At 47.7% G+C, this 27,855-nt stretch overlaps 6 protein-coding genes across 10 annotated transcripts; 4 read left to right on the forward strand and 2 right to left on the reverse strand.

Annotated features, from left to right (window-relative positions):
• The first annotated feature begins 125 nt into the window (after nt 1-125).
• On the forward strand, nt 126-1,736 carry LOC4802370 (zinc finger protein 248). Its single transcript, XM_001359262.4, has 6 exons — nt 126-366; nt 425-550; nt 608-1,095; nt 1,160-1,294; nt 1,353-1,463; nt 1,533-1,736. The coding sequence occupies exons 1-6, from the start codon at nt 232-234 to the stop codon at nt 1,660-1,662; spliced, it is 1,125 nt and encodes a 374-aa protein (XP_001359299.2). The 5' UTR covers nt 126-231; the 3' UTR covers nt 1,663-1,736.
• A 321-nt stretch (nt 1,737-2,057) lies between these two features.
• LOC6897580 (zinc finger protein 808-like) lies at nt 2,058-3,821 on the forward strand. Its single transcript, XM_002137689.4, has 6 exons — nt 2,058-2,276; nt 2,337-2,944; nt 3,011-3,115; nt 3,186-3,293; nt 3,354-3,464; nt 3,530-3,821. The coding sequence occupies exons 1-6, from the start codon at nt 2,118-2,120 to the stop codon at nt 3,657-3,659; spliced, it is 1,221 nt and encodes a 406-aa protein (XP_002137725.4). The 5' UTR covers nt 2,058-2,117; the 3' UTR covers nt 3,660-3,821.
• On the reverse strand, nt 3,737-4,946 carry LOC4802372 (zinc finger protein 91). Its single transcript, XM_003736674.3, has 4 exons — nt 4,772-4,946; nt 4,333-4,712; nt 4,020-4,271; nt 3,737-3,955 (listed from the first exon to the last, which is right to left on the reverse strand). Exons 1-4 carry the CDS (start codon nt 4,880-4,882, stop codon nt 3,814-3,816), a joined length of 885 nt encoding a protein of 294 aa, XP_003736722.2. The 5' UTR covers nt 4,883-4,946; the 3' UTR covers nt 3,737-3,813.
• A 33-nt stretch (nt 4,947-4,979) lies between these two features.
• Nucleotides 4,980-6,699, forward strand: LOC4802369 (zinc finger protein 239). Its single transcript, XM_001359261.4, has 4 exons — nt 4,980-5,202; nt 5,255-6,126; nt 6,198-6,308; nt 6,374-6,699. The coding sequence occupies exons 1-4, from the start codon at nt 5,086-5,088 to the stop codon at nt 6,474-6,476; spliced, it is 1,203 nt and encodes a 400-aa protein (XP_001359298.3). The 5' UTR covers nt 4,980-5,085; the 3' UTR covers nt 6,477-6,699.
• A 527-nt stretch (nt 6,700-7,226) lies between these two features.
• LOC4802373 (nuclear envelope pore membrane protein POM 121) lies at nt 7,227-11,739 on the forward strand. Of its 2 annotated transcripts, XM_001359265.5 has the most exons (5): nt 7,227-7,334; nt 7,418-7,532; nt 7,601-7,753; nt 7,814-8,237; nt 8,295-11,739. In XM_001359265.5, the coding sequence occupies exons 2-5, from the start codon at nt 7,441-7,443 to the stop codon at nt 11,664-11,666; spliced, it is 4,041 nt and encodes a 1,346-aa protein (XP_001359302.3). In that variant the 5' UTR covers nt 7,227-7,334; nt 7,418-7,440; the 3' UTR covers nt 11,667-11,739. The 2 variants fall into 2 exon arrangements, with proteins under 2 accessions (XP_001359302.3, XP_033239231.1); XM_033383340.1 differs by having other exon boundaries at nt 7,233-7,532.
• A 794-nt stretch (nt 11,740-12,533) lies between these two features.
• Nucleotides 12,534-27,782, reverse strand: Csk (C-terminal Src kinase). Of its 4 annotated transcripts, none has more exons than XM_033383359.1 (10): nt 27,642-27,782; nt 27,386-27,562; nt 16,491-17,089; nt 15,653-16,404; nt 15,363-15,582; nt 15,030-15,298; nt 14,803-14,964; nt 14,539-14,734; nt 14,367-14,453; nt 12,816-14,296 (listed from the first exon to the last, which is right to left on the reverse strand). In XM_033383359.1, exons 3-10 carry the CDS (start codon nt 16,836-16,838, stop codon nt 14,120-14,122), a joined length of 2,211 nt encoding a protein of 736 aa, XP_033239250.1. In that variant the 5' UTR covers nt 16,839-17,089; nt 27,386-27,562; nt 27,642-27,782; the 3' UTR covers nt 12,816-14,119. The 4 variants fall into 4 exon arrangements, with proteins under 4 accessions (XP_003736723.2, XP_033239250.1, XP_033239253.1 ...); XM_033383362.1 differs by having other exon boundaries at nt 27,386-27,559; nt 27,642-27,781; XM_003736675.3 differs by lacking the exons at nt 27,386-27,562; nt 27,642-27,782 and adding an exon at nt 20,557-21,563 and having other exon boundaries at nt 12,534-14,296.
• Between the last annotated feature and the right edge of the window lie 73 nt (nt 27,783-27,855).

Genomic DNA, 27,855 nt, shown 5'->3' on the forward strand with positions numbered 1-27,855 from the left:
CAACTGACAGATGTTGTGAAAAAAATAATAATTATTATCAGCTATAGAGTTAACTGTTCACACACAGTGTTATTGGATCACTTAAATAGGTCCTTAATGGGTTAAAAGTCCCGAGCTGCTTTTCGGCAGTGTGCCCATATATGCAAAAAACCAAAAAGGCAGTGAAAAGTTGGAGGACAAGACGCTTGTTTATTTTTTATTGCAAAACACTTGGAGTATATTTCAAGAAATATGCCCGAGTACATGCTTTGTAGGATCTGTTTAACAGAAGATTTAAGTTTGGACGGAATGACGACCCTATTCGACGAGCAGAATATCGAGTGCCCAGAGCTCGTGCGCAAAATTGAAGAAGTTGGCAGCATCAAGGTACGTGTGTGGAAGAAAGCACCCAATTTGACGGCAACTACTTCCTACATATTTACAGCTAGCCCCACTTCAGGACATGACAAGCATGCTGTGCTTTAGTTGCATGGAGCGGCTTACGATTTCGCACAAATTTCGGGAATTGATCCAGGCGAGCGAGCGAGCTTTTTCCAACAATGTTGTCAAGGTATTTTTTTTGTATACTTGCAATGCCGAGTCACACATATTCTTTGGTTTCCTTAAGGCGGAGATGAAATCCGAACCTACAGACGATTCCACGAGCATAGAAATGCATCACATCGAATATGTCTACGAGGCAGCAAGCGAATTCATTGATGCCGATGGGGATATTGAACTAGACACAATGCTTGAAGAGCGTTTGGAGGATGGAATTGCAGATGCTGAAACCTCATACGACGACGACATAAATAATGTGGTGGAGGAGATTAATGAAAATGACCTGCTGATAGAAAACGCCAGCGATAGTGACTACGATCCGAGTGAGCGTCTCCGCAAGCCCAAGATCCGCAAAACACGCCTCGCCAAACGCGGTCGTGGGCGACCACGGAACACCACACCGGAAAATGGTCAGGAAAAAGCACACGGTGTGTACAAGTCCAGCGAAGAGCCCACAAATATCATGTGCGAAATCTGTGGAAACATCTACTCCAAAAGAGCAGCCCTCAACATTCACATGCGCCGTCACATGGCGGAGAAGCCTTTTGAATGCGAGTGCGTATAAACACACAAGTCAAATTTTTTATTGTATGATTGATTGATTGACCATTTCCCACAGAATCTGCAGTAAAACGTTTGCCGGTCCCTCGGAGCTAAATCGCCATATACGAGTACACACGGGCGAGAAGCCATTCAGGTGTAAATACTGCGCCCGCATGTTCGCGGATCGAAGCTCCAACATACGGCATGAACGGTAAGAGGACTGGATGCCGAAGGCGGCAGGCTATTACTGACCCTTGCTTACCTTGCAGGACTCATACAAATGAACGGCCCTTTGCCTGCGGAACTTGTGGCAAGTCCTTCTCTTATTCGAATGTGCTAAAGAACCATATGCTTACACACACGGGGGAGAAGCCGTTCTTGTATGTACTTTCAATTCAGCTATGATATATGTACTTGAGAAAGGAAAGGAATTTTCCATTTCATTTCAGGTGTCAGCCCTGCAACAAAACCTTTTCACGTAAGCACCAGCTTGAGCAACACATCGGCACGATGACCCACCAGCAAACTATGAGAGCGCTCGAGACAAACGAGGTTATGCGGGTTTCGGAAATATACTAGTTCGTTAAAGATTCAACTAACATATATGATAATGTGTAAATAAATGTTCAAATATATATATAACAAATAATTAATTCTTCTTGTAAGTCCATATTTCCTCAAAAGTTACCTGATATCTTTAACCTGAACAGCTCTAAATGATACAGTGGACCTCAACGTTTCTGAATGTTGAGAAGAATGGCCATCTCTCAATTCAGAACGTTTAACAATGTTCAACGTTTTTAATGAAATAATTTGTATTTAAAGATTGATTAAATGTTGATGAAACAAGAACAAACAAGTTAATGCGGTCTCTATGATGCGTATTTACGAGACATTTATTTTTAGACATTTTTTTTATTTAGAAAATAAAACAAAAATTAAAATTAAATGTGTACATATCTACATATGTAGTTATCGGTGTGACGTTCCTGCGATAACGATTACAACCAGCTGACATATGTGTAGATGTGCGCATGCGCGCAAATTTATTTTCTTTGTTGATAAACAAAAATAGAAAAATGTCGGAACAATGTCGATGTTGTGCAAATGCAATATGTGGCACAACAGCCAATATATTCCAGATGGAGAACATTGAAATGTTGGAGGTTCTCCAAGCAGTGAGTGGGATCAATGTAAGTTCGAACCAACAAACAAAAATAAGATTTTTGCCTAATCTCCATTGCAATTTGTAGTTCGTGAATGATCCGGGTCTTCCCAGCTGCATATGCGTTTATTGTTTACACGATTTGGATCAGACAATCGCGTTCCGAAATCGCATTCGGACCCAAGCGAACTTGCTGCAGCAGCAACGTCGTGGAAAATCTCCGTCCAAAATATCAAAGTGGCACATGCCAAATGTGGACGAGGACAAGCCCTCGGATGATGTTCACGTTTCCTTTGATGGGAAGGAAGACTTGTCTTATGGATTTCCAGAATCGCATGAGAATTCCGACTCCTTGGCTCTGCGTCTGAAAGAGGAGCCACACGACGAAGAGAATAAACAACCAATATACGCTGATGATCGCGACTCCCCGATGAGATCCCGACTAAAGGAGCTAGAAGAAAATAATTTCGGAGACCAAACACCGGATGCGGATTATAATGCACAAGTACAGGTTGATGACTCCCTGATTGCGAGTCTGAAAAAGGAGTTGGAAGAAGTTGATTTCACCGAAAGTGATGCTGAGAAGACATCACAGCCTCGGAAACTCTCAAACAGAGGGTCCAACTCTAATAGTCCAACTTCTTTGCTCACTGAAAGCAAGCAACGCAGCTTAGCGGAGAAGCCAATTGAATGCGCGTGAGTATGAAACAAAAACTTAATAATATGTATATAATCAATTGTACTCGATGATCGATCCTCTAGAGTCCTGAAAAAGAAGAAGAAACGAAGAACGATCGAGAAATCATTTAAGTGCAAGGCCTGTTCGGAACAATTTTTGACTCCTGGCATCAGAAACCGTCATGAAAGGTGATAGAGATCAAACACACTCATTCTGAATGGTTTTTATGATCCATGATCGATCCTTAATTTCTTCTAGAGTTAGTTGCCCAGTGATTATGGAAACGCTCACGGATGATAAACGATTCAAGTGTAAGCACTGTTCGAAACACTTTTCGAGTTCTGGCAACAGAAAACATCATGAAAGGTGAGAGAGATCAAAGGGGTTGGATTGGCAGGATCATACTGAATTTGTTGTATCTTGCAGAACTCACTTAACGTTTTCCTGCGAGATTTGTGGCACGGCATTCCGCTATAAGTATTGGTTGAAATTGCATCTTTCGAAGGTCCACAATCAAACGGGGGAAAAGATCTTTCAGTAAGTGCATTTAAGTCCCGCAATATTATTCGGACTGGAAATGTAATGGATTTTGATCATTTCAGATGCGATCCTTGCGAGAAAACGTTCTCACGTAATCACCAACTAGAGAGACATCTCGCCACGATAGTCCACCAGCAAGCTGTGAATGGGCCCAATGCTATACGAAAAAAGAGATATACTACGCATATATAATGCTAGATCAACACATCGACGCAGTTAGACTACCAGCAAGCTGTGGAAGGGCCCAAAAATATGTGAAAAAATATATATACTATGCGCATATGATACTATTAATATAAATACATAAAAATTCAGTACAAAATGTCAATAAAGAATCGAATGATCTCTAAGGAATGCTTGTGATTGATGGGTTATTTTCATGCACGACTGTCTGAGATGCCTCCAGAGCCTTTTCCAAGTGAGTGGTGGTAGTCAAATGATTTTGCAAGTGGGCTATGCGTAAGAAGCGCTTGTTGCAAACACCACAGCTGTATAGTAAATAAAGTTGGAATAAGAATGATTTGTGCATTGATCTTAGACTAAAATGCGTACAGATATTTGCGCTCGTCAGCTGATGCGTGCGTTAATACGTGCTTCCTCAGGCAGCCAGAGCTGACAAAGCTCTTGCCACACGTTTTACACTCGAACCGCTTTTCATTCCGGTGGCGTCTGTGGTGCTCTTCGCGAGAGCTCGCGTCGGAAAATCGACGGGAGCAGTAGCTACAGACGAAGGGCTTCTCTCCTGTGTGGCAGCGCTGGTGTCGCACCAACTCCTTGCGAGTGGCGAAACGTTTGCCGCACTCACTGATGAAGATGGAAGCCGATTAGCAGGTGTAGTGGCATTTTTTGCAACAATATGTTTCACCTGAACTGACACTCGAAGTTTTTGACTCCTGTATGCCGCAGTTTGTGTTCTTGAAAGTTGCTCCAACTGTTGATGGTCTTTCCACAGTCATCGCATATATAGGGCTCGGCATATTTGCTGTGTTTTCGCTTCATGCTCGTTTCCGTGCATTTTTCTGATTCATATTCCAAAGCACAATCATCAGATATCTCCTCATCGGTGTTCAGCTCATTAGACTCTTTATCAGATTCGGCATCCTCCTCATCCTTAGGTTCCGAATTGACTTTTTCCAGATTACGCTTCTCCGAGATGATGCATCGCTGCCGGAACTTTATGGCACAGTCCAAGTCGAAAACGCACTTATCGCACATATGGCTGGAGAGACCTGCTTTTTCATTTAGCTGCCAGATTAATATAATCATGTAAATACAGTCTAGGTATAATTTATTTTACGCATTACCCCGACCCCAGTAATGGATAGAATTTGGCGGATCAAGTGTCCGTTCTTTGGGCAGAACAGGTTTATCGAAGCCTCATGGCCACCGCAAATGCGACAGATCTTATTGCGCATTTTCAGAGAATTATTTTAATTGGATTTGTTTGTTTACTTCGTTTTGTGCAGAGATTCGCAGTGCAGAAATAGCGCCTATCGTTATCGATAGTGATGACACCGCGTCGACTCCAAACAGCTGCAATAACATGCAGATTTTAGTTTGTTTTGAATAAAAATGTATTTTATTTTTCATATTTTACGTGCTAGAAACGAGATTTAAAATGACGCTGCAATGCCGAGCCTGCGGGGGCGTCATCTACAATACGAATGCCAAAAATCTATTCCAGAAGAAGAATTCTAAGCTGTTGCTGAACATCCAATTAGTGTCTGGGATCTTGGTGAGTTCTTTCCATCAAGTAACCAAATCCTAATGCTCATTCCAATTTGTAGCTCATAAATGATCCGGAGCTTCCCAGTTGCATATGCGCGGGTTGTTTGCACGACTTATGTCAGGCCATCGCGTTCAGAAATCTCTGCATCGAGACTCAGGAGAACTTGCTGCAGAATCGCAGCAGGTCTCCTACGGAGTTGGCGACGGACTATGATGAGGACACAGAAATTAAGCATGAGATTGAAATGGATAATGAGCTTGCCATGTCGTCGGGTGATCTAGACGATTCTTTTCAAAATATGGATGACTTGCTCGAGGAGTTCCCAGATAATGATGCCGACGATCCACCAGACAAAAATATTGATGAGGTGGTTGAGGACACTGCACAGGATGCAGACACTCTGATTACGAGTCTGAGGAAAGAGCTTGACAGCATTTATGATAGCAGTGATGACGAAAACGGGCTCAACGAATTAATAGAATTCTCTGACAACAACTCAAACGGCAGATCCTCTCCAACCAGCATAGCTTCCAACAATGTCTCTCCTCCGCCGGCTACCAAAACAAAGAAAAGAGGACGACCAAAGAAAGTGGCAACTGCAATTCCCGCTAGAAGAGCCAAGAAACAATATACGACTTGGAAAAATTTGACAGAGGAGGAGATAATCGAAAGAAAGCGGCAGCAGCGTCGCCGGGATTGTGTCTGCGAGCAGTGCGGCAGGCACTTCACCGATCAGAGCAACTTCAAATTGCACATGCTGAGGCATACGGGCATAAAGAATTTTGCATGCCAGGACTGTGGTAAAAAGTACTACACCGATCATTTGCTGTCGCTCCACCAAAGGATCGTTCACAGAGGAGAAAAGCCCTATACCTGTAAATATTGCGGCAAGAGTTTTCACAATAGCACAACCCGCGTAATACACGAGCGGTCAGTAAAACTAACGTGTTTTGTTTTGGCTCCGATTCTAACCAATATCTATATATTTATCCTCCTCCCAGAATTCATACAAATGCCCGACCGTATGCCTGTAACTATTGCAATAAATGTTTCAGCTCGGCTTCTGGTCGCAAGCGGCATGAGCTAACACACACTGACGTGAGGGCGTTTTAGTAAGTACACCGACACATTTGTATTCTTTCCGCAAACCCTTGATTGATTTATATTATCTTTGTAGTTGCGCCACCTGCGATCAAACTTTCCAGCGCAATACACACTTAAAGGCTCATCTTCAGTCCAAGATTCATGTTATGAGAGCAAAACAAAAGGAGCTCGATTAAAAGATTAAAAGCAGGAGTCACAGATAAGAGTGTGTTAATGTGTTATTTTTGACAAGGTATCCTTTAAAGGGACAAACTTTTACTACCAGTTTCTTAAAAAAATGGTTTCATAACTCTTAGTTTCAATTTCTATAAAAAGATTTTTCCTTTCCAACATCACCAACTATTCTAACTAGTTCTAATTTTGTAAAAATCTAACTGAATCATATTGTTAAATCAAGGATATCGGCTGCCAGTGGCAGATTCATTTTCTTTTTTTTTTTTTGAGGGTTTAAGCTGCCATAAGTCTGCCGGCATAATATCGAAATATATCGAAAAGTACTATTATAAGTATCGGTGAATGCAAAATAGCGTGACAGCTTAAAGAATATTCTATAAATTTGCTTTGCTAATGAAAACAAAAACGGCATTTCAATAACGGGTAATCTCATATAAGTACTATTTAATATTAGAAACACTAAGCAAGAAAGGAAAGAATGAGCTCAAATAATGGAAAGCGCGGTGTTGTTACTTTTTTATCGGTATATTTCGAAAATGAAACGGTGTATTTCGTATATTCTATCGCTAGGCACGAGGTCCGAGTTAAGTAGAAAGTAAGTTAATTAATTGGATAAAATTATTTGGGCATGGCTAAATGTTCCATCTAGCTAGTCATATTCGACAGAACTTCAAAATTGAGCAATATGTAATATATAAGTTGAATTTGTCAGTATTTTTACGGTATATATTTAAAATAAGACGATATATTTTGGTATATTTCCGAGGGTCGGACGGTATATTTTATCGGAATAGAAACACGGGTCGCGTGCCTGCATTTCACCAGGTGTCGTTCAATTTTTCAACTTTTTGAGTTTGCTGGTAAATTGATTGTTAAAGCCAGTTTGGATTTGGCGGACTGTTTGACACTTTTAAAGTTGGCTTGGATTTGAATTTATCGTCAGAAACCGGATCGGCCTGAACCAGAATGAACCATCAGGCGCGCTTAAGTTTGAGCATCATGTCACCGCATCACAGCAATCCGATTGCTGACTCTACCAGAATTGATGGGAGTCCAGTGTAAGGACTGGAAAATGTCAGACATATCTGGTGTGCTATTAAACTCCTTTGGTTTCTCTTTTTTGTAGAGCTCATCGTCATTCGCCGGCGAATCTCATACACAGAACTATGAGTCTCGAACGGAGCCAAAGCACAACTAATGGCACCCCGGGGAACCGCACCGCATCATCGACAACAACAATGTCGCGACAGAAACTGAACCTCAGTCTGATGGATCCCAAGTATGAAAAACGCCTCGACAATTGTACCTTCTTAACCCAATGCAAATTGTACGCTTGCAGAACATTTGCGGATGTGCACAGCAGTGGACTGGCCTCTCGGATTGTTGCATATCATAACGACAGCACCTTGGGCGGCCGTCGTGGCCTTCAGCGCAGCATATCTGTGAGCAATCTGTACAATCCACTGAAGCAGCCAAGAAGGACCCCGTCGTCCCCACTGCCGTACAGACCATCGCCACCGTCACTGTCCATGACTCGAATCGCGCCGCCAGAGCGCAGTTTCTACTGCGGTAGCACGCTGCCCGGCCTGCTGCGTTCCAATTCGGTGGTGGGTGTCCACAAGGTGTCCAATAATGAACACGAACAGCTATCACGGGAAAATCGCCCCATCCTGCATCCACATCCGCCGCAGCATGAGAGCGAGCCCACCAGGAGTGTTCTGGAAGAACTCAAAGAGATCTCCCGGAAGCGTATCAACAGTGGGGTAAGTTTGTCCGTGCTGGGATCTGGTGCCAAGTGCTCAGGCTTAAATTTTGTTCAGGACACACAAAAGCAGCACGAGATTTTCAAGAGGAGCTGCCATCGCATCGGCGACTTTGTGGACCATCATCACCATCCGCCTCCCGCGACAACTTTCAAAAGGCAACGAGAGCTGAGCGTGGCAGTTCCACTGAGACACAATCATGCGGCGACAATGGTGCCACCGCTGGCGCCGCCGACACAAACGCAGCATCACCTGCAGCCCACTGAGGCCGTTTCACCGGAGCAGCTGGCAAAGCGGCGCAACTGTAGCTACAACAATGACATCGCCTCCTCGTTGAGTTCCAGCCGGCGGCACGTGACCAAGCGCAAGCTGTACGACATGAGGGAAAGCATGCGGCAGACGAGCATGGAGGGCACAGCCAACGGCAGCTCGCCCGAGAACTCCCCCAGCGCACCAGTGTCCAAGATGCAGCGCAAGACAGACGCAGAACCCATAGCCATAGCAAAGAGTATGCCGATTGTAGGAGTACCAGTAGTGGCGCCCTCACGCACCATCTCAGCACCGGCTATGGGACAGCAGCACCAGATAAATGCAGAACTACACAGCAACACCGCAGTGGATCTGCCATTGGCTGCCTCCAAACCGAAACTCACGCTTTTCAATACCAAGCAAACACAACAGCAGGTGCAAGAGCAGACCAAACATTACGATCTTGAGAGTCCCGACGTGGATGCTGGCGAATACGCGGGCATAAATTTTGTGAAGCCCAAGCAGCAGAACTCCTTGAGTGGCGTCAAGAATCCCAGCGTCGAGCGCACACATAAAACGAAGCTGGCCATTATGCTGAGTGGCCTGCGCGGCGAGATCTACCAGGGAGAAGAAGAAGAACCAGACGAAATGGACGCCCCCGTCAGTCCAAAGACACCCATCAAACCGATTGTTCTGACGACAACCAAAGCGGTATCACCCAACACAGCGACCAAAGTCAGCCCCTCGACAATAACCAAGACCACGACAACGTCCAGCAGTGACAAGCCAATTATATTGAGTGACAAGGTGATCGCACCAGCTCCAGGAACAGGAACAGCAACAGCAACAGCCACAGCTACCACGACTATGACAAATGGCTTGCAGCCGAAGCTTCTCTTTGGCCAAGCACCAACATCAGCGACAGCAGCAGCGGCAGAAGCGGCATCACCCAACGAGTCATCGAAAGAAACGCCAACTGCTGTCAACACAGCCCCAACAACATCGAGCTCACCTGCAGCCACACCAGTACTGACATTCGGAAGTCAAAAATCCACTGCCACGGTTATCGGGGCCCCTTTGAAAACAACATCAGTCTTTGCCCCCACAAGCAGTGCTCAAGCGCCCGTACTGTCATTTGGCAAAGCGCCGCCAGTAGACACTGCAACACCATTCAAACTGGAAAGCAATCCCACAAACAAGATGAATGGAATACCAACCAATGGGATAGCAACTACATCGGCGTCTACACCTGCAGCGACTGCTAGCCCAGCAGCAATGACCTTCGGAAGCACCACCACAAACAATGCGCCAAGCACAGCGGCGTTTATGTTTGGAAAAACAGAGTCCAGTGCACCAGCAGCAGCCAAGCCTCCTGTCTTCAGTTTTGGGGGTAGTACAGCATCTGCACCAACACCAACACAAACACCAACACCAACAGCAACAGCAACACCATCTCCAGCAACAGGAACAGGAACATCTTTGTTTGGGAACCCACAGCCACATAACAACAGCTTTGGCAGCGCATTTAAGCAGCCCGAAGCGAACAAAGCCGCCACAACAGTTCCAGAGCCAGCAAAGCCGTCAGCCATAATCGGAGTTAAGCCGAATTTCGGTGGCAACAGTTTTGGCAGCGCATTCAAGCAGCCTGCAGCCACAGTCACAGCCACAGCCACAACCACAGCTGCGGAGCCAACAAAGGCATTCAGTTTCACGGGAACAACGAGCACAGCGGCTGCGACCACATCAAACCTCTTTTCATTTGGAAGTGCAGCAGTCGCAAAGCCAGCAGAACCGGCACCGGCACCGGCACCAGCACCAGCACCAGCGCCAGCGCCCACCTCAGGTAACATCTTTGGGCAGAGTGCAACTGCCAGTACACCCGCACTGTTTTCTTTTGGTGGTGCTGCAGCAGCATCAGCATCAGCAGCAGCACCAAACACCATCAAGGAAACAAAGCCAGCATTTGCATTCGGAGGCGATGCCAGCGCGACAACAGCTGTGCAATCCAATGGCAGCAACAGCAGCGGCAGCAACAATTTGTTCAACTTCGGTGCAGGCGTCACGAGTGGAGCCCCTCCTTCCTTTGGCGGCGCCTCATCGACCAATGCCCCATCAAAAAGTGCCTTCAGCTTCAGTACAGCTCAGAAACCAACCTCTCAGATCGGCAATAATGCAGCTGCAACAGCCGCAAAACCATTTGCATTTGGTGGCGGACAGCCACAGGTCCCTGGAACAACCGCATCCACCGCTGGCTCAGCTGCATCGCCCGGAGGATTCTCCTTTGTGGCCGCTGCAGGGAAGAAGGAGGCAGCAACCATTGGAGCGAGTCTTTTTGGAACACCGAACAACGCCAGCACAGGCGTTAAGCCGAGCTTTAGTTTCGGTGGAAGCAGCAACAATCAGCAACCCAACAATGCGGCAACCTCAACCCCCTCAGCAGGGCAGCAGCAGCAGTCGGCCCCGGGTCAGCCGGGAGCATTCTCCTTTGCCGCTGTCGCCAAGAAGGAGACCAGTGGCGCCAGCATTTTTGGCCAGCCCGCCGCCGCCGCCGCCCCCAGCGCGTCCATCAAGCCGAGCTTCAGTTTTGGTGGCAGCAGCAACAACACTCAAAATGCACCATCAGCACATGTTGCGGCGCCAAGCTTTGGCGGATTTGGGGCACCTGCCGTGCCCGCTACTAGCAATCAAAGCAAACCCTTTGCATTTGGTGGCACCACAACCGCGGCGCCCAATGCCACTCCTGCCATAGGCGGCAACTTGTTTGTCAATGCGGTGAGCGCCGTGCAGAACCAGGCCAAGCCGGGAGGTTTCTCGTTTGGCGGAACAACAACCAAGACCAACGCCCCGGCACCACCGGGCAACGCTCCATTCTCGTTCGGAGGAGCGGCAGCTGGCGGCATGGCCTCTCCGCCCAGCAGCCAGAACGTTAACACGGCGAAGCCGTTCAGCTTTGGCGGCGGTGTCAGTGCTTTCGGAAGCCCCAGTCCGTCGCCGGTTCAGGCTGCAGCAGCCACCAATCCAGGAGCAGGGGCCTTCAGTTTCGGTAGCCCCGCCCCACCATCGGCGAGTGTGGCGCCCGGCATGTCTCAGCAAATCAATGCCGGCAATATGTTCGCCCTGCCGCCGAGCACTTCGGAGCAACGCCCCATCCGACGAGCCACCAGGCGGCTGCAGAAGTAGGCGCCCTAATTTTTGAAGTGTATTTAGTTCAATTGATTTATGCGAAAATAAAAACAACAAACAGCAACGTCAATGTGCCTTTTCCTTCTTTGACCAGTCTTCTCATTAATTGAACACTCGATCCATTCCATTCCCAGCCACCTTTACTGTACGAGCTATTGGATGGATAGACTAGACACCAAAACAGAGAACAGAGACGGATGTAATGCTGCACTTCGCCCACGATCATCGTTTCCACATCCAAGTTTCAATGAGCCTTTATGCCCACTTTACCCAGACAGTAACGCAAACCGACCGAGGGTTCCAAATATTGACCCCACGAATATTTGTAAAACTAAAATGTGGGTGCACCCACGCTCATCCCCACCGATGCAGCGTTTCCCTCTCTCGCTCTGGCGCTTTGCTTCCCAGATTGCGTTCAACTCCTTTGAGAACAAATTTGTACATTGCTTGGGCTGAAGGCGCGTAAACTAAATAATACAGCGTTACAACTAGTTGGCCGTTAAGAATGCTCGCCTGTGCTGTTTTTAGAGGTACTCTTGGACGCCAACGCTGACCTGTCGAGATGCTTCTAGTTGCTGTTGTTGCTGCTATCGCTGTCTGAGCTCTGACACCTTTCAGTGGGAACTGATCCTCCCATAGTGCAAGGGCGAGGCCTTTTTCGAGCCCCTTCCGGTGCTTTTTCTGTAGGTAAGCCCTTTCCCGCCCCACATACTTTTAGGCCTTTTTGTGGCCGACAAGCCACACTACATGGTATTTTTTACTTTTATTAAAAGTTTCAGAACTGCTGCTCTGGCGGCTGCCTTCCTTCCTTAAATCACCTTCATGTCGTCCTTGTGTTTTTAAGTGCAATTTGTGTGTGTGGCGTGTGGCTTAAAGAGAACGAACTTGGGTCGCGCTTCACATTGATTGATTGGTTGTTATATGTTTGATGTGTTTTAAAAAAATAATAACTTTAAAATTAATTAATTATAATTAATGTGTGTCATGTGGACGTGTGTGTGTGTATGTGTGTTTGTTGGTGTGTATAAAATATATAGTATAAATGTAAGTGTTAAAGCAAAGTGTGGGCTAATCTGGGGGACAGGATATTAAAAAGCAAATACAAATGTACAAGAATGCGCCGTAAACGTAAACGTAAACATTACGTACGTGTTAAGTAAATTACGTGGTATATATTTAAAAAATAAATTACAATTTGTTTTCGTTTCCTTTGCCTTTCCGCTAGCTGCATCGCGTTCTAGGAGTAGGAGTACAGAGAAGGAGAGAGATTCCTTGGACATGGACCGAACAAATTAAGGAATTTCAATTTGCGCTTGCGATAATTGATAGTATTTGTATATCGATAATTAATGATAATTAATCGGTATATGCTAAATACATGCATAGTTTATGTACGACGATTAAGTGTATTCGTATTCGTATCCGTATTATGTGTGTTTGTGTGTGTGTGTGTATTCATTTTAATGCATATTTTCACAAGTGTTTTTTGTTTTGATTTTTTTTGTTCATTTCAATCCTTTTCCATTGCATAATTTTTGTTGGTTTTTCCTTTTCCATTTTTTTTTTATATTTTCCATACAAATAAATGTAAATAAATTTAACTAACTTTCTGCTTGCCTTTTGCCTCCCCTCCCCGACAACCTGTTAGACAAGTTCTCTTCCCGCTCATCTTTTGTGCTACAAACAGAAATGGTCAACAGAAAAGTAGTTTATAAAGAACTAGTCGTAGATTAAAACTTAAGAGATGAAACATTCTATAAACAATTGATTTAGACATGCGCCCACTCCTCAGCCGGGTTGGGGGGCACTCATATGTATGCGTATTCTATAACATAAATGATACGATTATAACGATTTGATTTACGAATATCCAGAGAAGCGAAGAAACGTTGATCGGAAGAGTGTACACATAACATATAATAATGTAATTAATGTTGCAATTAAAGGTAGTAGTAGTAGTACGGGTCTCCTCCTCTGCCTCTGCCTCTAAACTCCTCTTCCTCTCTGATCTTCTGCTAGTTAATTTATGATTCAAATTTATTGAGATACTCGCGCGTACAACGTTGTATTGTATATGTCGGAAGCGAAGCTGTGGGCGCTGTGGCTGGGGGACGGACTCTCACTAACATCTGGAGTCACTTTTGGATGATTGATTGATTGTGTTGGGCTCTCCTTCTTTAGCTTAGGCCTACGTTTACGCTTACAAAACTTACTCCATAAATTATATATGTAAATAAATTTTGTGGTAAATTAGTTGTTATATATATATTCCATGTATATAATCGTACGAAAAATTGTTGCGTTCTGTGTCATGTCCAGTGTCCAGTGTCCAGCTTCCACTGGAGTCTGGAGTCTCGAAGGGCAAGGGCTCTTTACCCTTTCTGGGGGCGGCGCCTCGTTTCCTCGTTTTAGTGCTGCTTGAAGTTCGCTTTGGATCCTCTCGGATCTCCTCACGCTGTGGCATTGTTCAGCAGCTGCAGCTTCACTTTCAGCTCTGCGAATGTGGGTCGTTTGGCCGGATTCAGATCCCATGCCTGGCGCATCATTTCGTAAATTTCCGGTGGACAGCCCTCGGGTGCTTCCATTTTGTAGCCAACTTCTACGTGTTTAACGACATCGGCCAGGGGCTACAGATACAGATACAGATACAGAATGAGCTTAAGGGATCCTTGAAAGATTCATTTGATTTGTACATACAATTCTGGGATAAGGCACACGCCCAAAGGAGTAGATTTCCCATAGGAGTATGCCAAAGCTCCACATGTCCGATTTGTTGGAAAAGCGCTAAAGGGAAAGTCAACCAATGGTTAGACAGTGCAACAGGCAACAGTCAACAGGCAACAGGAAACCGGCAGCTGTGGATTCTTACCCCATTCTTGAGCGCCTCGGGTGCTGTCCATTTGATGGGCAGCTTGCCAACATCGAGATTATAGCATTCCTCGCGTGCCAAACCGAAATCGGATACCTTGGCCACACAGTCCTCGGATATGAGGACATTGCGCGCAGCCAGATCGCGATGCACAACCTTTTTGGCTTCCAGATACTCCATCCCAGAGGCAGTGTCGCTGTAAACCGGAGGAGTAAACAATGCTTTAAGGGACTTCTAATCAGGGGATCAAAGGTGAATGCTTACAAGGCAAATATGATTTGATCCTTTTTGGTTATGTGCTGTCGTCCGCGCGAACGTAGGTAATCAACCAGTGATCCCTTGCTCATGTATTCCGTAACCAGATACAGATGCTTGCTGGTGAACACCAGGCCAATGAACTTGACCAGGTTATCGTGCTCCAGAGTGCTACCAACAAAATAGAGAATACAGAATAAGTTCATGCAAGAGAAGAGAGCGGATCTATAGCCTACGTCATGACGGATGCCTCGGCCAGAAACTTTTGGACGGCGCCCTCATCTTTGAGCATCTTGACGGCCACCTTCTCGTTGCGTAGAATGCCCAGCATCACATCCCCGAACTCCCCCTTGCCAATGCTCTCGCGCAGCTGCAGCTCTGCTTCGGGTATGACCCATCCCTTGTCCACGAAGTCCTTGGAATTGATGCAAAACTCCTGCTTCCCCAGCTTTGGCAAACACTTGATCAGCTGCGTGCACAGCCCATCCGCGTCTGCTTCGTAGTGCTGCAAAGAGGAGAGAGATCAGAATTAGCCATGGACTAAGGATATATTTCCAGTCGTTTCTTACCGCTACAAGTTGCCCCAGATTCTCAAAGTACTCCTCGTCGTCGATTGTTAGCTTATTCTCCAGATACTTGACGCGATAGTGCTCCACCTTCGACTGAAAGCAGACGCAGAGCGTGTAGTCCCCCGGAAAGTTTGTGGATTCGCGCACCAGAAAGAGCCCATCCTCGCGCGGCTGCAGCAGATGCTCCGCCTCGTCGCGCGTTATGCTGCCATGGAACCACCTAAAGAACAAACGAACATCGCCATTAACCCGACTGATTCATTCCGGGATTCACTCCAGAGATAGCTTACGGCATGGCATTCAGCTTCACCTCGCACTTCCGCAGCTGCTGCGGGGCTAGAGCTGTTGGCGATAGGGAGGCCGCATGGTTCATGGCTGTGGTGGAGCCGCTCGACCAAGAGCTTGCCGCGTTCACATTCACGCCTCCTCCGCATCCCGATGCCCCGTTGATGTCGAAGCTGTGCAGGGAAGTGGACATGCCCGCCGTCCCACTGGCGCCGGTTGATGGCTGGGGCGGCACTTGGGTGCCGGAGGAGCTGCCGGTGGGGGCCACAGTGTGCAGCAGCATGTTGCTGCCGTGCTGGCTCCCACTCAGCGCGAGGCTCTTTGGCGGCAGCGCCCGCTCGGCGGCATGCAGGGCCATTTGAGCGGCATTCATCGAGGAGGACATCAGATTACCGCCGGACGCAGCAGCACAGTTGGCCAGCAGCTGGAGATGCTGCTGCTGTTGCTGCTGGGCAACGGCGGCCACGGCTGCGGCGGTTACCCCCACACCAGCCCCCGCTGGCTGGGCAGGCGGCTGTGCGGCAGCCACAGGAGCAAATGTGGAAAGTATACTATGTGGTGGCTGCTGCTGTTGCTGCTGCTGCTGCAGTTGCGTCGTCTGCTGTAGCTGCTGCTGCTGTGTCTGGCTGGGGGATTTGGGCGATTGGTGATTGCTGGCGCTGCTGCTGCTGCTGCTGATTAAATTATGACTATTAAGCGCATGCGATGACAAATGCAAGGCGACCGCTGACGCCGCCCCTCCGGCCTGGCTGGGATGCTGAAATGAGAGCAGCGGCAAGAGGAGTCGGAGGGTTTTTGAATTAGAATCGAGGCTTAGGCATGGCTTTGGGGCACTCAAATTACCACATTGTTCTCGCGATGATGGTGATGGTGGGGCGGTATGCTCGGCGGCACAATGTGCGGCTGCGATTGGCTCAACTGTTGCTGGTGGAGCAGCACGGCTCCCACGGCTCCCGTTCCTCCTCCTACGATCCCGGCGACATTCGGCTGTGGCGCCGGCCGCTTGTTGTGACGCAGCGGTGCTGTGGGCGGCATCTGGTGCCCGGTGGTCTGCAGGAACCATGGATCCCCCGATGTGCTGCCCGTCGCCGTTGCTGCGGCGGCCACCGTCACCGATGGCTGCGAGAATCCGCGATGGTGTCCGACGACCGTTGTTTGTCCGTTCTGTGTGGCGGTCGCGTGACTGTTCATAGCCGTTGACGCTGCTTGTGGCGTGCCAGTCGTACCTGTATCTACTCTATCTACTCTATCTGTATCTGTATCTTTGGCCTTTGAGTGCTTCCTTAAATGTCCTTGCTTGATCTCAACTGTGATCAGGTCCTGGCCCTCGCCCGAAGATGTCCTCGAGTGAAGCTTCTCCTTGGGTTTCTTCTGCTGCTGCTGCTGCTGCTGCTTCTGCTTTCCTTCTCTGCAGTTTTCCTTCTCTAAGGCTTCGTCCTCGTCTGCAAATATAAACGAGAAATAATTCGTTTTATTTTAGATATTTTTGGCCGTAATTAACTGTAATTATCTTATCTCTCTTCCATTATCTTTGCAGTTAGATAAAGAGACTGCCAAACACACACACACACACAGACACAAATTAATTAATTAATAACTCTTTCGATAAGAAGACCTCGTTATATATTCATTTCCATAAGATTTATCACAAATAAAATGCCATTGTAAAAATCAGAAAAAATAGATCTGATTCCGTACGTGATCTGCAGATACTCTTTGGTAGAAAAAATGCTGCATTTCCACACACATTTCAAGATGATTTCCAGATGGCCAGAGAGGGAGAGAGAGGGATGGGGGGGGGGGCGAAGGGGGGGGGGGGGGGGGGGGAAGAGTCTCTTGCGTGTTCGTTTGGCAGACAAACGCATGGCACGTCTATTTAATCAGTAAGTCATTCCACACTCCACACACATCGATCCACAGATTACATAAAAGCCATCCATTGCAGATGCCCCACGCTAATTGTTGGCCAACACACACACACACAGGGGCACTGGCAGTGGCAGTGGAAAGGGGCAAAAAACAATTTGCCAAAATGTAAAACATTTGCATGTGACATGAATCCTAAATAAAACAACGAACCGAAGGTTTTTCAAGCTACTGTTCGGACTCCAAATCGGACTTGGAATGACTCAGAGATCCCCCCGCCCCCCTTTCCCCCATATGATTCCAAAAGAGAGCAGTGTGCTCTTCCAGGCCTAAGTTTTTCTTAATTTTATATACATATGTATGCAAATTTTTCATTTGCCGAATCTCGTTCGTTCTGGGGCGGAAACGAAACGCTTTTTGCATATTAAATTCTCATTCTTTAAGCAGTAGATCGTGGATGGATTTATCGTGGGAGTGAGTCGTGTGGGCTTTGTTTTAATTGCGACAGGTTGGCAGGGCCTGCCACCCCTCCCCCCCGCCCCCTGACCTTCGGAGTAAACTTCCGCCATGCCATCCGCTCTCTCTCTCTCTCTCTCTCTCTCTCTCTGTCTCGCTTGCGCTGCTCGGTTTTTCGGCACAAATTGGTTTGCCATGACTGTTCGAAACTGCTCTGCAAATTGCATTCAATCATCGTTCCAGTCATAGCCATCGCCTAGTCATCGTTAGGGGCGGTGGCTTCCTGCCACTCCAATCCACTTATAACAATACAATGTTCCCCCCCACCACCCCGGCGGTACCCCGTGTTCTACTGCCTATTTATTGTTTCAATTGTTCGAGCGAAAAAAGATAAATCGAACCTGGACTTTGTTTTGCTCTTTGTTTCGCGCAACTGTCAGGCTGTCTGTGGAACTGTGGAATGGGACAAGGTCTGAGGATCTCTCGCGCTATCGGTTTCAATCTCCTTGACTTGACCTTGGCTCTCAGAAGCGGAGTCACAGCTTCACAGAATGTGAGTCAGAGAGCAAATCCCACTCGAACGGAGTCGGGGAATTAGTCAACGCTGATGACACTGGAAACGACTGCTGCACTGCTCTCCCACTCGCACTCGCACTCTCTCTCTCTTACTGGAAGGTGCAGTCCGTCGGCTTCGACAGGTGCGCTGCATTATTGCCAAACTCCCGCAATCCACTGCCGTCGGAGTGGAAACAACAATTCTTGCAAAATGCCAAACATAATTAATAATAAAGTATGTATTTTTCATTAGCTGCGAGGCGGCGGATTGCCAAATCGGAATTCAAGAATTCCGCTCTAGCGCCACGGATGCGAGACGAGCGAAAGAGCACTTACATATATGGTGGCGTTCCCTTTGGAATTCGTAAAAAAATGTGGAGGCACAGGCAGGGGGGCAGGGACAGCACACGCTCCTCAAATATAAATCATTCAATAAACAATTGTTTGGACCCAAGGAACAGTCGCCACAAAGGGAGGCAAAAATAAATGGTAAATGAAAAATGGAATACAAATTCCAAATATCATAATAATAATAATAATAATAATAATCGTAAAAAATGCACACATAAAACTTAAAATTAATGACAACGATCTTGCCTGCCGGACATGAGTGCAAAGTATTTCGAAATACTCGCGAAAAACAAACAACAACTAATTGCAGTGAATGATTCATTTGGCAGTTCATTGTACCTATACTTTTGTACTGCACTGTCGACAGTCGGCCGCGAGTGGGTGTTCGATGTTCGAGCGAAATGCGCAGTAATGCCCCGCCGATGGATGAGGTAATACTAATTAGGCAAGCCAGCAATAACCCCACCCCCCATCATTCGGGGGGGGGGGATCGGGAAGAGCGCAATTTGTAGAATGCCTTGGCTATTAGCTATTTTCCAGTCCAGTTCTTCTTTTTCTTTTGCATTCATAATGGGTTCATTCCTTACTCTCTCCATTCTTGTGTCCCTCTTCCCGATTCCTCTCGCGCTCTCCATCTAAATGGGCCACCAGCTGACAGCCAGAGAGCAGGGTTACCCTTGGGCTGCGACGCGCGTCTTCGTGTAGCAAAGCGGAACAGAAACAGAGCAAAGTGCAAGACAGAAGAGGGGGGGGAAGTGGGCAGAGGAGGATCAAATAAACAGTTCAACACCTATAGAGGTAACGAATACGTGAGAATCTATTGTACACACACACACACACAAATCACTCACACTCTCCGAGAGACCGAGAGACGGAGAGAGAGAGAGAGGAAAAGAGTTAAATTCTGCTTCTGCTTCAGCCAACAGTTGTTGCTCTCTCACAGAAGACACGCGGAGGGATAGAAGAGGAGACAAAGGAGACATTTAAATACCCTTAGTTTCGGCTGAAAGTCAGTGAACAGTCAACAGCCCCCCTCCACCTCCCTCCCTCCCTCCACGGCATTGTGCACCCAAAGAAATATAAACTTAGAGTCGCATCAAAAGAAGGGAATGGGGAATGATGGGAATGGGAAAACAAAAGCCATGAATGGAACGTCCATGAATGGTGTGTGTGTGTGTGTGTGTGTGTGTGTGTGATAGCGTGAGGACTAGACGGAGGGGCGTTTGGAAATTTGCATATCGCATGCGATGAGCCGATGAGCAGCAGCAGCAGGAAAACCGCAAACATCGTAGCATTTGTTGTTATTGTTTTTTTTTGCCATGCAGCAGGAAGAAGGAAGCCACCAAGTGGCAGACACATGCACCTGTTTCCCCACCACCAATCACTGCAGCCGCCAATTAGTTTGGCAGAGTGATCTTTGCCCAATCCAATCTCAATTCTCAATGCAACTGGACACCGCAGACACTCGAGCACCCTCTGGCACCCTCTGGCTCTACTTTGGCCAACACCCAATACCCCAGCCCAATGCCAGCGAGCGGAAAGAGAATGAGGCTCTTGGGTTGAAAGGTAACTCAATCCGCACGAGAACCGCAATTGGGGGCAGGGTTGGGCTGGGCGGCCGGTCAACGACCTGCAGTCAAGAGGAGTGGATCAAGAGAGGGGAGGGCAGGGCCATACTAACCAAACCAATCATCGGTCGTCACGATGGGCGGAAGGGAGCGATGGGTCTGGCTCTGGCTCTGGGTCGGGGTCGGGGTCTGGGCGGATGGCCTGGCCGGGCCCTTTCCTCTGGACGACGTCGACGATCTCTCTTTGGTGTGACTGCTGGTCAGCTGCTGCTCCGATCTGCTCTTGGCCGCCTGGAACTTTCGATGGGCGCTCCTTAGGAAGTTCAGCAAACGGGCATCAATGGGTTGGGGCGTGGGGGCTGTGGCTGCGGCTGCGGCTGGAGGCACGGCTGCTGCACTCTTGGTAGGGGTGGCGCTTCTTCCGCTGCTCGTGGGAGCATACTTGTCGCAAAAGTAGAACTCCTTGCGACGCGGCGGGGCGTAGGCGGCGCTGAGGCTGCTGCAGAGGAGGATCGGCTTGCGGCGTGCCTTGGCTATCACCTGACCCCCCGAGAGGGTGCCGCTGGTGGATTTGGATTCCTTGTGGGTGACGCTGCTGGCGCTGCGCGTCAGTCCGCCCCCACCAGGCGCAAGGCTCTGCTTGCACCAGTAGATGTCCTTGCTCCCGAAATAGTACCGTCTCCGAGGATCCTGGCGACCTCCGGTTCCTCCTCCTCCTCCGCCGCCGCCTGCCGATCGATGGGATCGCCTGCCGTGGCTGGAGGCGCTCTGGCTGCCGCTGCTCGTCTGGGAATTGTCGCTTTCGTTTAGATTGTGGTCCGATCCAAGGGATTCTGCTGCTCCTCGTAATCCTGGCGGGGATGATGCTCCACCGGGTGCTGCGCCTGCCGCTGGCGTGGGCATGAGATCGGAGTTCGATGAGGATTGAATGAAGATCCCATCGCAGGTTATCTTAATTGTTGTCACCATGTTCCACGGATGGCGGAGCCTTCATTTGGGTTCACTTTTTTTGTTTGCTTCTTTCGGGGATCTGCTTTTGGTGGCGCAACGCATTAGGAGGCACTCTGTGGAGGCACTCTCGAATCGAGGCTAATCCCCACAACCAGAACCTTTTGTCCGACTACAAATTGTTTTCATTTCAGTAATAATACTAATTAAGGTTCTTCTGTTCTCTGTTTGCTACTCTTCGATTTGCTCTCGCTCTCCCCTGCCATCTGCCTCATGCCACACAATGGAATCAATGGAGAAGGCCAGAAGCCAGAGCCAGAGCCAGACGTCAGGCCGTGCAAATAATGGATAATGTCGGACAAGTAAAAAATAAAAAAAAAGTGCAAATGGGAAATTTCTAAAGAGAAAACTCTAAACAAAAGCCAGTCGGAATAATAGTTGAATCGAAGGGGGAAAAACAGAGTGCAAACAATAATAAAAAAAAGAAGAAGAAGCAGAAGCAGAAATTGACTTTGAATCCGCCGTAGAACGGAGTAGGATAGGAGGGGTGCCGCGCCTCTGGATAGGAGGGAGGGAGGATACCTCTACTAAAAAACTGCTTTCTTGGCTGCTCGACAAGTCAATTTGCCACATTAACGGTTACTATTTCTTATGGGGCTTGCGGGCTTACAGCCCGACAATGGGCCAAAAGAGTGCTCCACTAACTGCTGTACGAAATGCCATGCCACTACCTTATTTCTCTCTCCCTCTGTCCCCCTCTCTCTCCCCCTCTGTCTCTGTCTCTGGCTTTGGGTTGGGAAAACACGAACACGAATGAAGCCGCTTGAATTGAATTGGAATTTACGGGAGCTGGAGCTGGAGCTGGGGCTCTGCTTTTTTGCCACATATTGTGCAAATAATTTGGGCGTGGCGTGGGAATGCCTCAGTCATCGAGGAGACCCCGGCCATTGTCTCCCCTTGTGGCATTGTGCGTTGGGAAAGTGGCCAGAATCCCATTGCGAATCATTGGGCATTGGACATCTTCGGGGAGTGCATTTCTTATGCTCCAGCCGCTTTTCACTTTCCACTGAAGCGAAGCCTCTTTTCCCGCGACACAATTAAAAATGCAAATGAGAAAAGAATCGGGAGCGAGCGCATGGAAAGTGATTGCCTATCGGGCGACCCACAAAACAGGTGGCAGACGAGGGGGGAAATGAAATTCTCTGCACGAAAAGCAAGGGGGGCCGCAGAAAGTCTACACAGAAAACTCAACGAAAGCACAAAAAACCAATTAAAGAAAACAATAACAGAATTATGTATGACACAACCACACTATGTCTCTTTTTCTCCCTCTCTCTCTGTCTCTTTTTGGCTGCAAAATCATCATAAAAGTTGTCTAAAACAAAGTGGCAATAAGACAGGCCCTCACCGCTCCCCCCCCACCCACCACTCGAAAGAAGTCACGAAACAAAACAGAAACGAAAGAAACACTAAAGAGACAATGGGAATGGGCCAATGTTCAAAAAATATGCGTAAGTCTTTCTCTCTCTCTCTCTGTCTCTCCACCGGATATCCTCGGGTGCTTCGGCAGAATGGGTAAGGGGTGCTTAGGGGGGGATACGAATGGAGGATCGCATTTGTTTGATAGCCGGGGGGCCGTCTGCTGGTCTGGTCGGTTGCATTTATCATTTTGGCAAGCGGACACTAAAACTTTCACTCCCATCATACCCTGCCGCCTGCCAGAAGACAGAGAGAGAGAGAGAGAGAGAGGTGACTGCACTCTCTGTCCAACAGAGAGGTGTCTCTCTCTCTCTCTCTCCGGCTGCTTCTTCTCTCCATTTAACATTCGATTAATAATCAAAGTCTAAGTTTAACAATTATTTTGAACGTGCCTGGCACGCAATAAAGAAAATTAATTGAGAAATGAAATGCGCCATTGGCTTTGGCCAGAAGGGGAGGTGGGGGGAGTGGGGGGAAGGGTCTAAGCCGCGTCTTCACATTCGCCTCGAAGGCGTTTGTGTGTGCAGTGAATGGCAAATTGAATAAGTGGATAGACGGATAGACGGATGGATGGATGGATGGGTGGAAAACTCAGAGTGCCAAGAAAAGCTACAAAATTGTTTCACGCGTCTTCAAATTGAAGCTAAAACTACAGTGCTTTCTGCGTCTTCAGACAACAACACACACTTCTCCTCTCCAAGCGCATTGTCCACTTTCACTTCGTGGTCCAGCCACCAAGACACGGACTCCCTCCCTGCCTCCGCCTCACCGCTCCAGGAGAGTCTCTGCAGCCATGCCTAAAGCGCCTTTGGTCTCTGCGTTGGCGAAAACTAGTTACAGTTTAGGCCGCCGCCAGTCCCCCCTCCCTGCCTGGAACGATTAGAGTGGCCGATGACTAATGCGCTGGAAAATTGAAAATCGCTTTTCGCAGCTCGACACAAAACAACAACAAGAAAATGTTAAGCCCACGATCTGTCGTCGCGAGTGGCAGGCACTTCGTGTGGAAATTAGCGTGGAAATCAATTGAAGGAAGGGTTTTCCACAGACTTTTCCACATGATTCATGCAGATCGGAAGAAGAGACAGAAGAGAGGAGAATGCCAGAGCGGTAGGGAGGGGAGGACTCCACTTTCATTGGCGACTCTCAAACATCTTCCAACAGATTATGCCTTGAGCAATATTTAATTAAAATATACAAACAGACGAATGATGGGCAATCATTCATTCGTAATACATCTATGATCCCAAAGCCATAATTAAATGGACATCCCCCCTTCCCCCTCCCCGAAAAAGAGAGAAAAAGCAAATCAAAAGAAACCATGGATAGAGGTCATTGCGCCACCAAATAGCATGATCCGACAGATCGGATGTCCATATCCATGTCCACAAAAATAAAAACAGCTCAAAAGTTCAGCCCGAGGAAGCGGCCGTGCGGCCTCCTTTGGGGCTGAATGAATGAACATTCGATTCGCGTTTGTATAATTAATTATTACTTTAGAGAGCGAAAGATGACGATTTGCTGTTTGTTAAGCGATTACGGGGCGGGGGGTTACATCACACACGAACGGGCGCTTCTGTCACCTTTTGTTGCACTATTTTTTTTTGCCATTTGCCATTTCAGCCGATAGCTGAATCGATTATCGCGCCGCTTTGCATGCCGCCGCAAATTTAATTAATTGTTATTATGTATTGCAAAAAGCGGATTGCAGTCGATTATTGGCCAACACACACACACGGAGAGGCAACGAGGCAATGCGCCTGGGGAGAGCCGCGAGTCGACAGTCGGAGAGCCTGCGCATGCGTGACTTTTCATGACCGAGCGCTTCGATCGCGAGTTTTGGATTGAAAGCTGGAAGATTGAAGCCAGAGCCCCAAAGCTTCAAAGTCGGAGAGAGCTTTGCTTTTCCTCTCTCTGCGTGTGCTCTCTCTGTGCATGCCGGCTCTGCTCTCTCTCGGGTCTGGCTTTTATCGCATGCGATATTTGTCGACTTGTTGCATGCCTTTTAAAAGCTTAGATCTCTGCTGCCCTCCCCTGCCACTCAGGTGCACAGCGACGTACTAATGAAATCAAACACATGTTGCCCCACACTCTTTAGGCCAATTTTGGTGTTGCCAGTGGTTTTTGGTATCTCACTTTTTGGACATATTCGCTGAAAAGTAAGCCAAGCTGCGGTGGCAGTCACACACACACACACACACATAAATGTATAGAGGGGGAAGCGTATTTGCCAGTTCGGATCGATTTCCTTTCTAATTACAGCCTCGGGGCCATGGTTTTTGGTATTTTTGCATGTTTACAATTTCATCTCCATTTCTAGGCAATTTGTTGCAGCCACTGTTTGGGGGGAAAGAGAGAGAGAGAGAGAGATGCGGAGATGGAATGTAGACATCAAATATTTGTTGTTTTTTCTTTCGGTTCGGCCTCTGCAGCTGCAGTTCGTGATATTTTGCGATTTTTCTCACTGGAATTTTTTGTTGTTTTTTTTTCTTTGCATATTTGAAGTACAATTAGCATCGCCGATTGGAGTCGGACTCCCTACCCCTACCCCTACCCCACCCCGCACTGCATTTACAGTTAACAGTACACCGTGACTAGAGAAACGCAGAGAACGAGAACATCTCCTGACGTCATCAGCTCCCCGAAATGGAATTCGCATCGGGAAAACACACAAAGAGAGGATGAGAGGGAGATGGGAGAGGACCGGGCCGCGTACGTGAGCTAAAAATAGCCCAAGCGCGTTAAATCTGTGCGAAAGCAGCATAAAAACAAACAAAGGAGCAAAGGAGGAACGAAAAATGAAACGGGAACAGTGGAAATGAACAGAATGCCGTATCAGTAAGGCAGCAAGACGATAACGGGAATCAGCAGGTGCTGCAGTGCCATCCATCTCCCCCGGCACAGTCCGAGCAGATAACCAAACTATTGCCGCCAGCTGCCAGTGTCCACCTGTCATAATGTCACAAAAATATAACGGCGATAGGAACCGACCCCCCCCCCAATTTAAGAATGATGTAAGCCAATAGCCTGGTCACATGCCCAATCGGAATAATAGATATCCCCAATTGGCATTCAACCCTCCCGCCCTTTTCTACCCACAAACGGCAAGAGTGTAATGCGCATGCAAAAGTCCAATTAGCGCAAGTGAAGATGACAGAGATAATGAGATGCCGCCCCCGCTCCCGCTCCCCGTCGCACTCTACTCAACCCAGTGCAAAAAGTTCACGCAATACTGACCTCACGCACACACACACACGCCCAGGAAGAGGCAGAACCACAAATGAAACGGGTACAACGCCCACGCATGTTGCAATACACAAACAAACAAACGAGAGCGACAGAGCGACGGAGCTTTGTGGCGCCGAATATGACGGTTGTTGCGAACAAGCTGTATGTCAGTGGGGTGGCCGCTCTTCGAGTGGCTTATTCTCTCTCCATGTCTTTGCGGAGCTCAAGATACAAACTTTACTGAGAGTACTGTGTGGGAATGCCTCACCTTGTTTAAGTACACCATGCTTGTGCCTATACGTGACGTCAGCGCACGAACATTTCTACCGACGACGCAGAAGCCAACTGACCAGCAGCAACAACTCCAACAACAACAACAACAAACTATTACTACTACGAACGGAAATCCATAACAAAACTACGATGCGGTTACGCTTCGGTTATTGCCTTTAATTATTGTTTTTGTTGTAGGTGGCGCTGCTGTCGTACGCATTTATCGGCCTGGCCTGTCGTCCCCCCACTAGTCATTCATGGCCCGATTGCTGTGCATACATATGCAAATGTGTATGTGCGAGAGTGTGTGTGTGTGTGTGGAGTCTCGTTCGGGACAACAACAACAACAACAACGGCAAGAGAAACGAAATTTCGCGCCGCGCCGCTGAAGGGAGCCGAGCCGCCGCAGAGTTGTAAAACGTGTTTTTGTTTTGCCCGTATTATGATTGAACAAAAATGCGTAGTTTTTGCTTTCATGATACTACTACGGAATAAACTAGTTGACCTCAGACAACAGCACAGCCGTAAAGCAGATATTGAAAAGAGCGTGTTTTGGTTGGTCATCAAGCATTCAAGTCATCAATGGGGCCCCAGCCGATGGACGGATGCAGTCTGTGACCCAAAAAGTAGCAAACACTTTCAAACGGTTGCCAATTTTGCCTCCTATATATGTACATATACATTTATAATTATCATCATCATAATGATGAGGCAAACAAAGCATTTATGCAATCCAATATAACACAGAAATTCCACGCCTTTGGCTTATTGGGCACCACAGCCCTGTCTGAATAGTGTTATCCTTTTTTCGCACGCTCTCGTCACTTTCACCCACACACACTCACACACACACATGCCAAAAGGGTATTAAGGAAGCAGACAGCGCGACGCTTGAAAAGGGCGTTGGGCAATCCTCGCTCGGGACGCAGAAGCTTCAGCTTCGTGCCACAAAAACAAAATATCTCCACTTACACACAGCCAGACAACATTTCTGCACCTTGCTGCTCCGATGCTTACCCAATTCTCAGTGTGGATGGGGAGCTGGGGTTGGGGCTGCTGCTACATTCCAGAATGCCTCCAACGCTGCTGCTGCTGCTACTACCTCTGCTGACGTCTGCGACGATGCTGATGCTGCTGCTGGCGCATCAAGCAATCGGACACATGCACATTATTTCACTTGACTTGATTGCCCTGCTATATTTTACAATATTATGCATATTTATAAGCATTTGCACAACACCCACACACACACTAATGAAGGGATAACACGCACCTTCCACCTTCCCGATCTTTCCGATATTGGTGTGTGTTTCCTCCTGCCTTTTTCCACCTCCACATACATATACACTAGACGACCAGCAACTGGCTGCTGGTTTTATGGAATTTTCTATTGCTTTTTCACGACTGTTCACTGGGCACGCTGTCCGTCTGCTGATGATGCATTCCGCGCACTTGCATCTAATCTGAGTGTAGCCCACGCACGGCCA

The sequence above is a fragment of the Drosophila pseudoobscura genome, chromosome 2 (genome assembly GCF_009870125.1).
Source record: "Drosophila pseudoobscura strain MV-25-SWS-2005 chromosome 2, UCI_Dpse_MV25, whole genome shotgun sequence".
Classification (NCBI taxonomy): Eukaryota; Metazoa; Arthropoda; class Insecta; order Diptera; family Drosophilidae; genus Drosophila; species Drosophila pseudoobscura.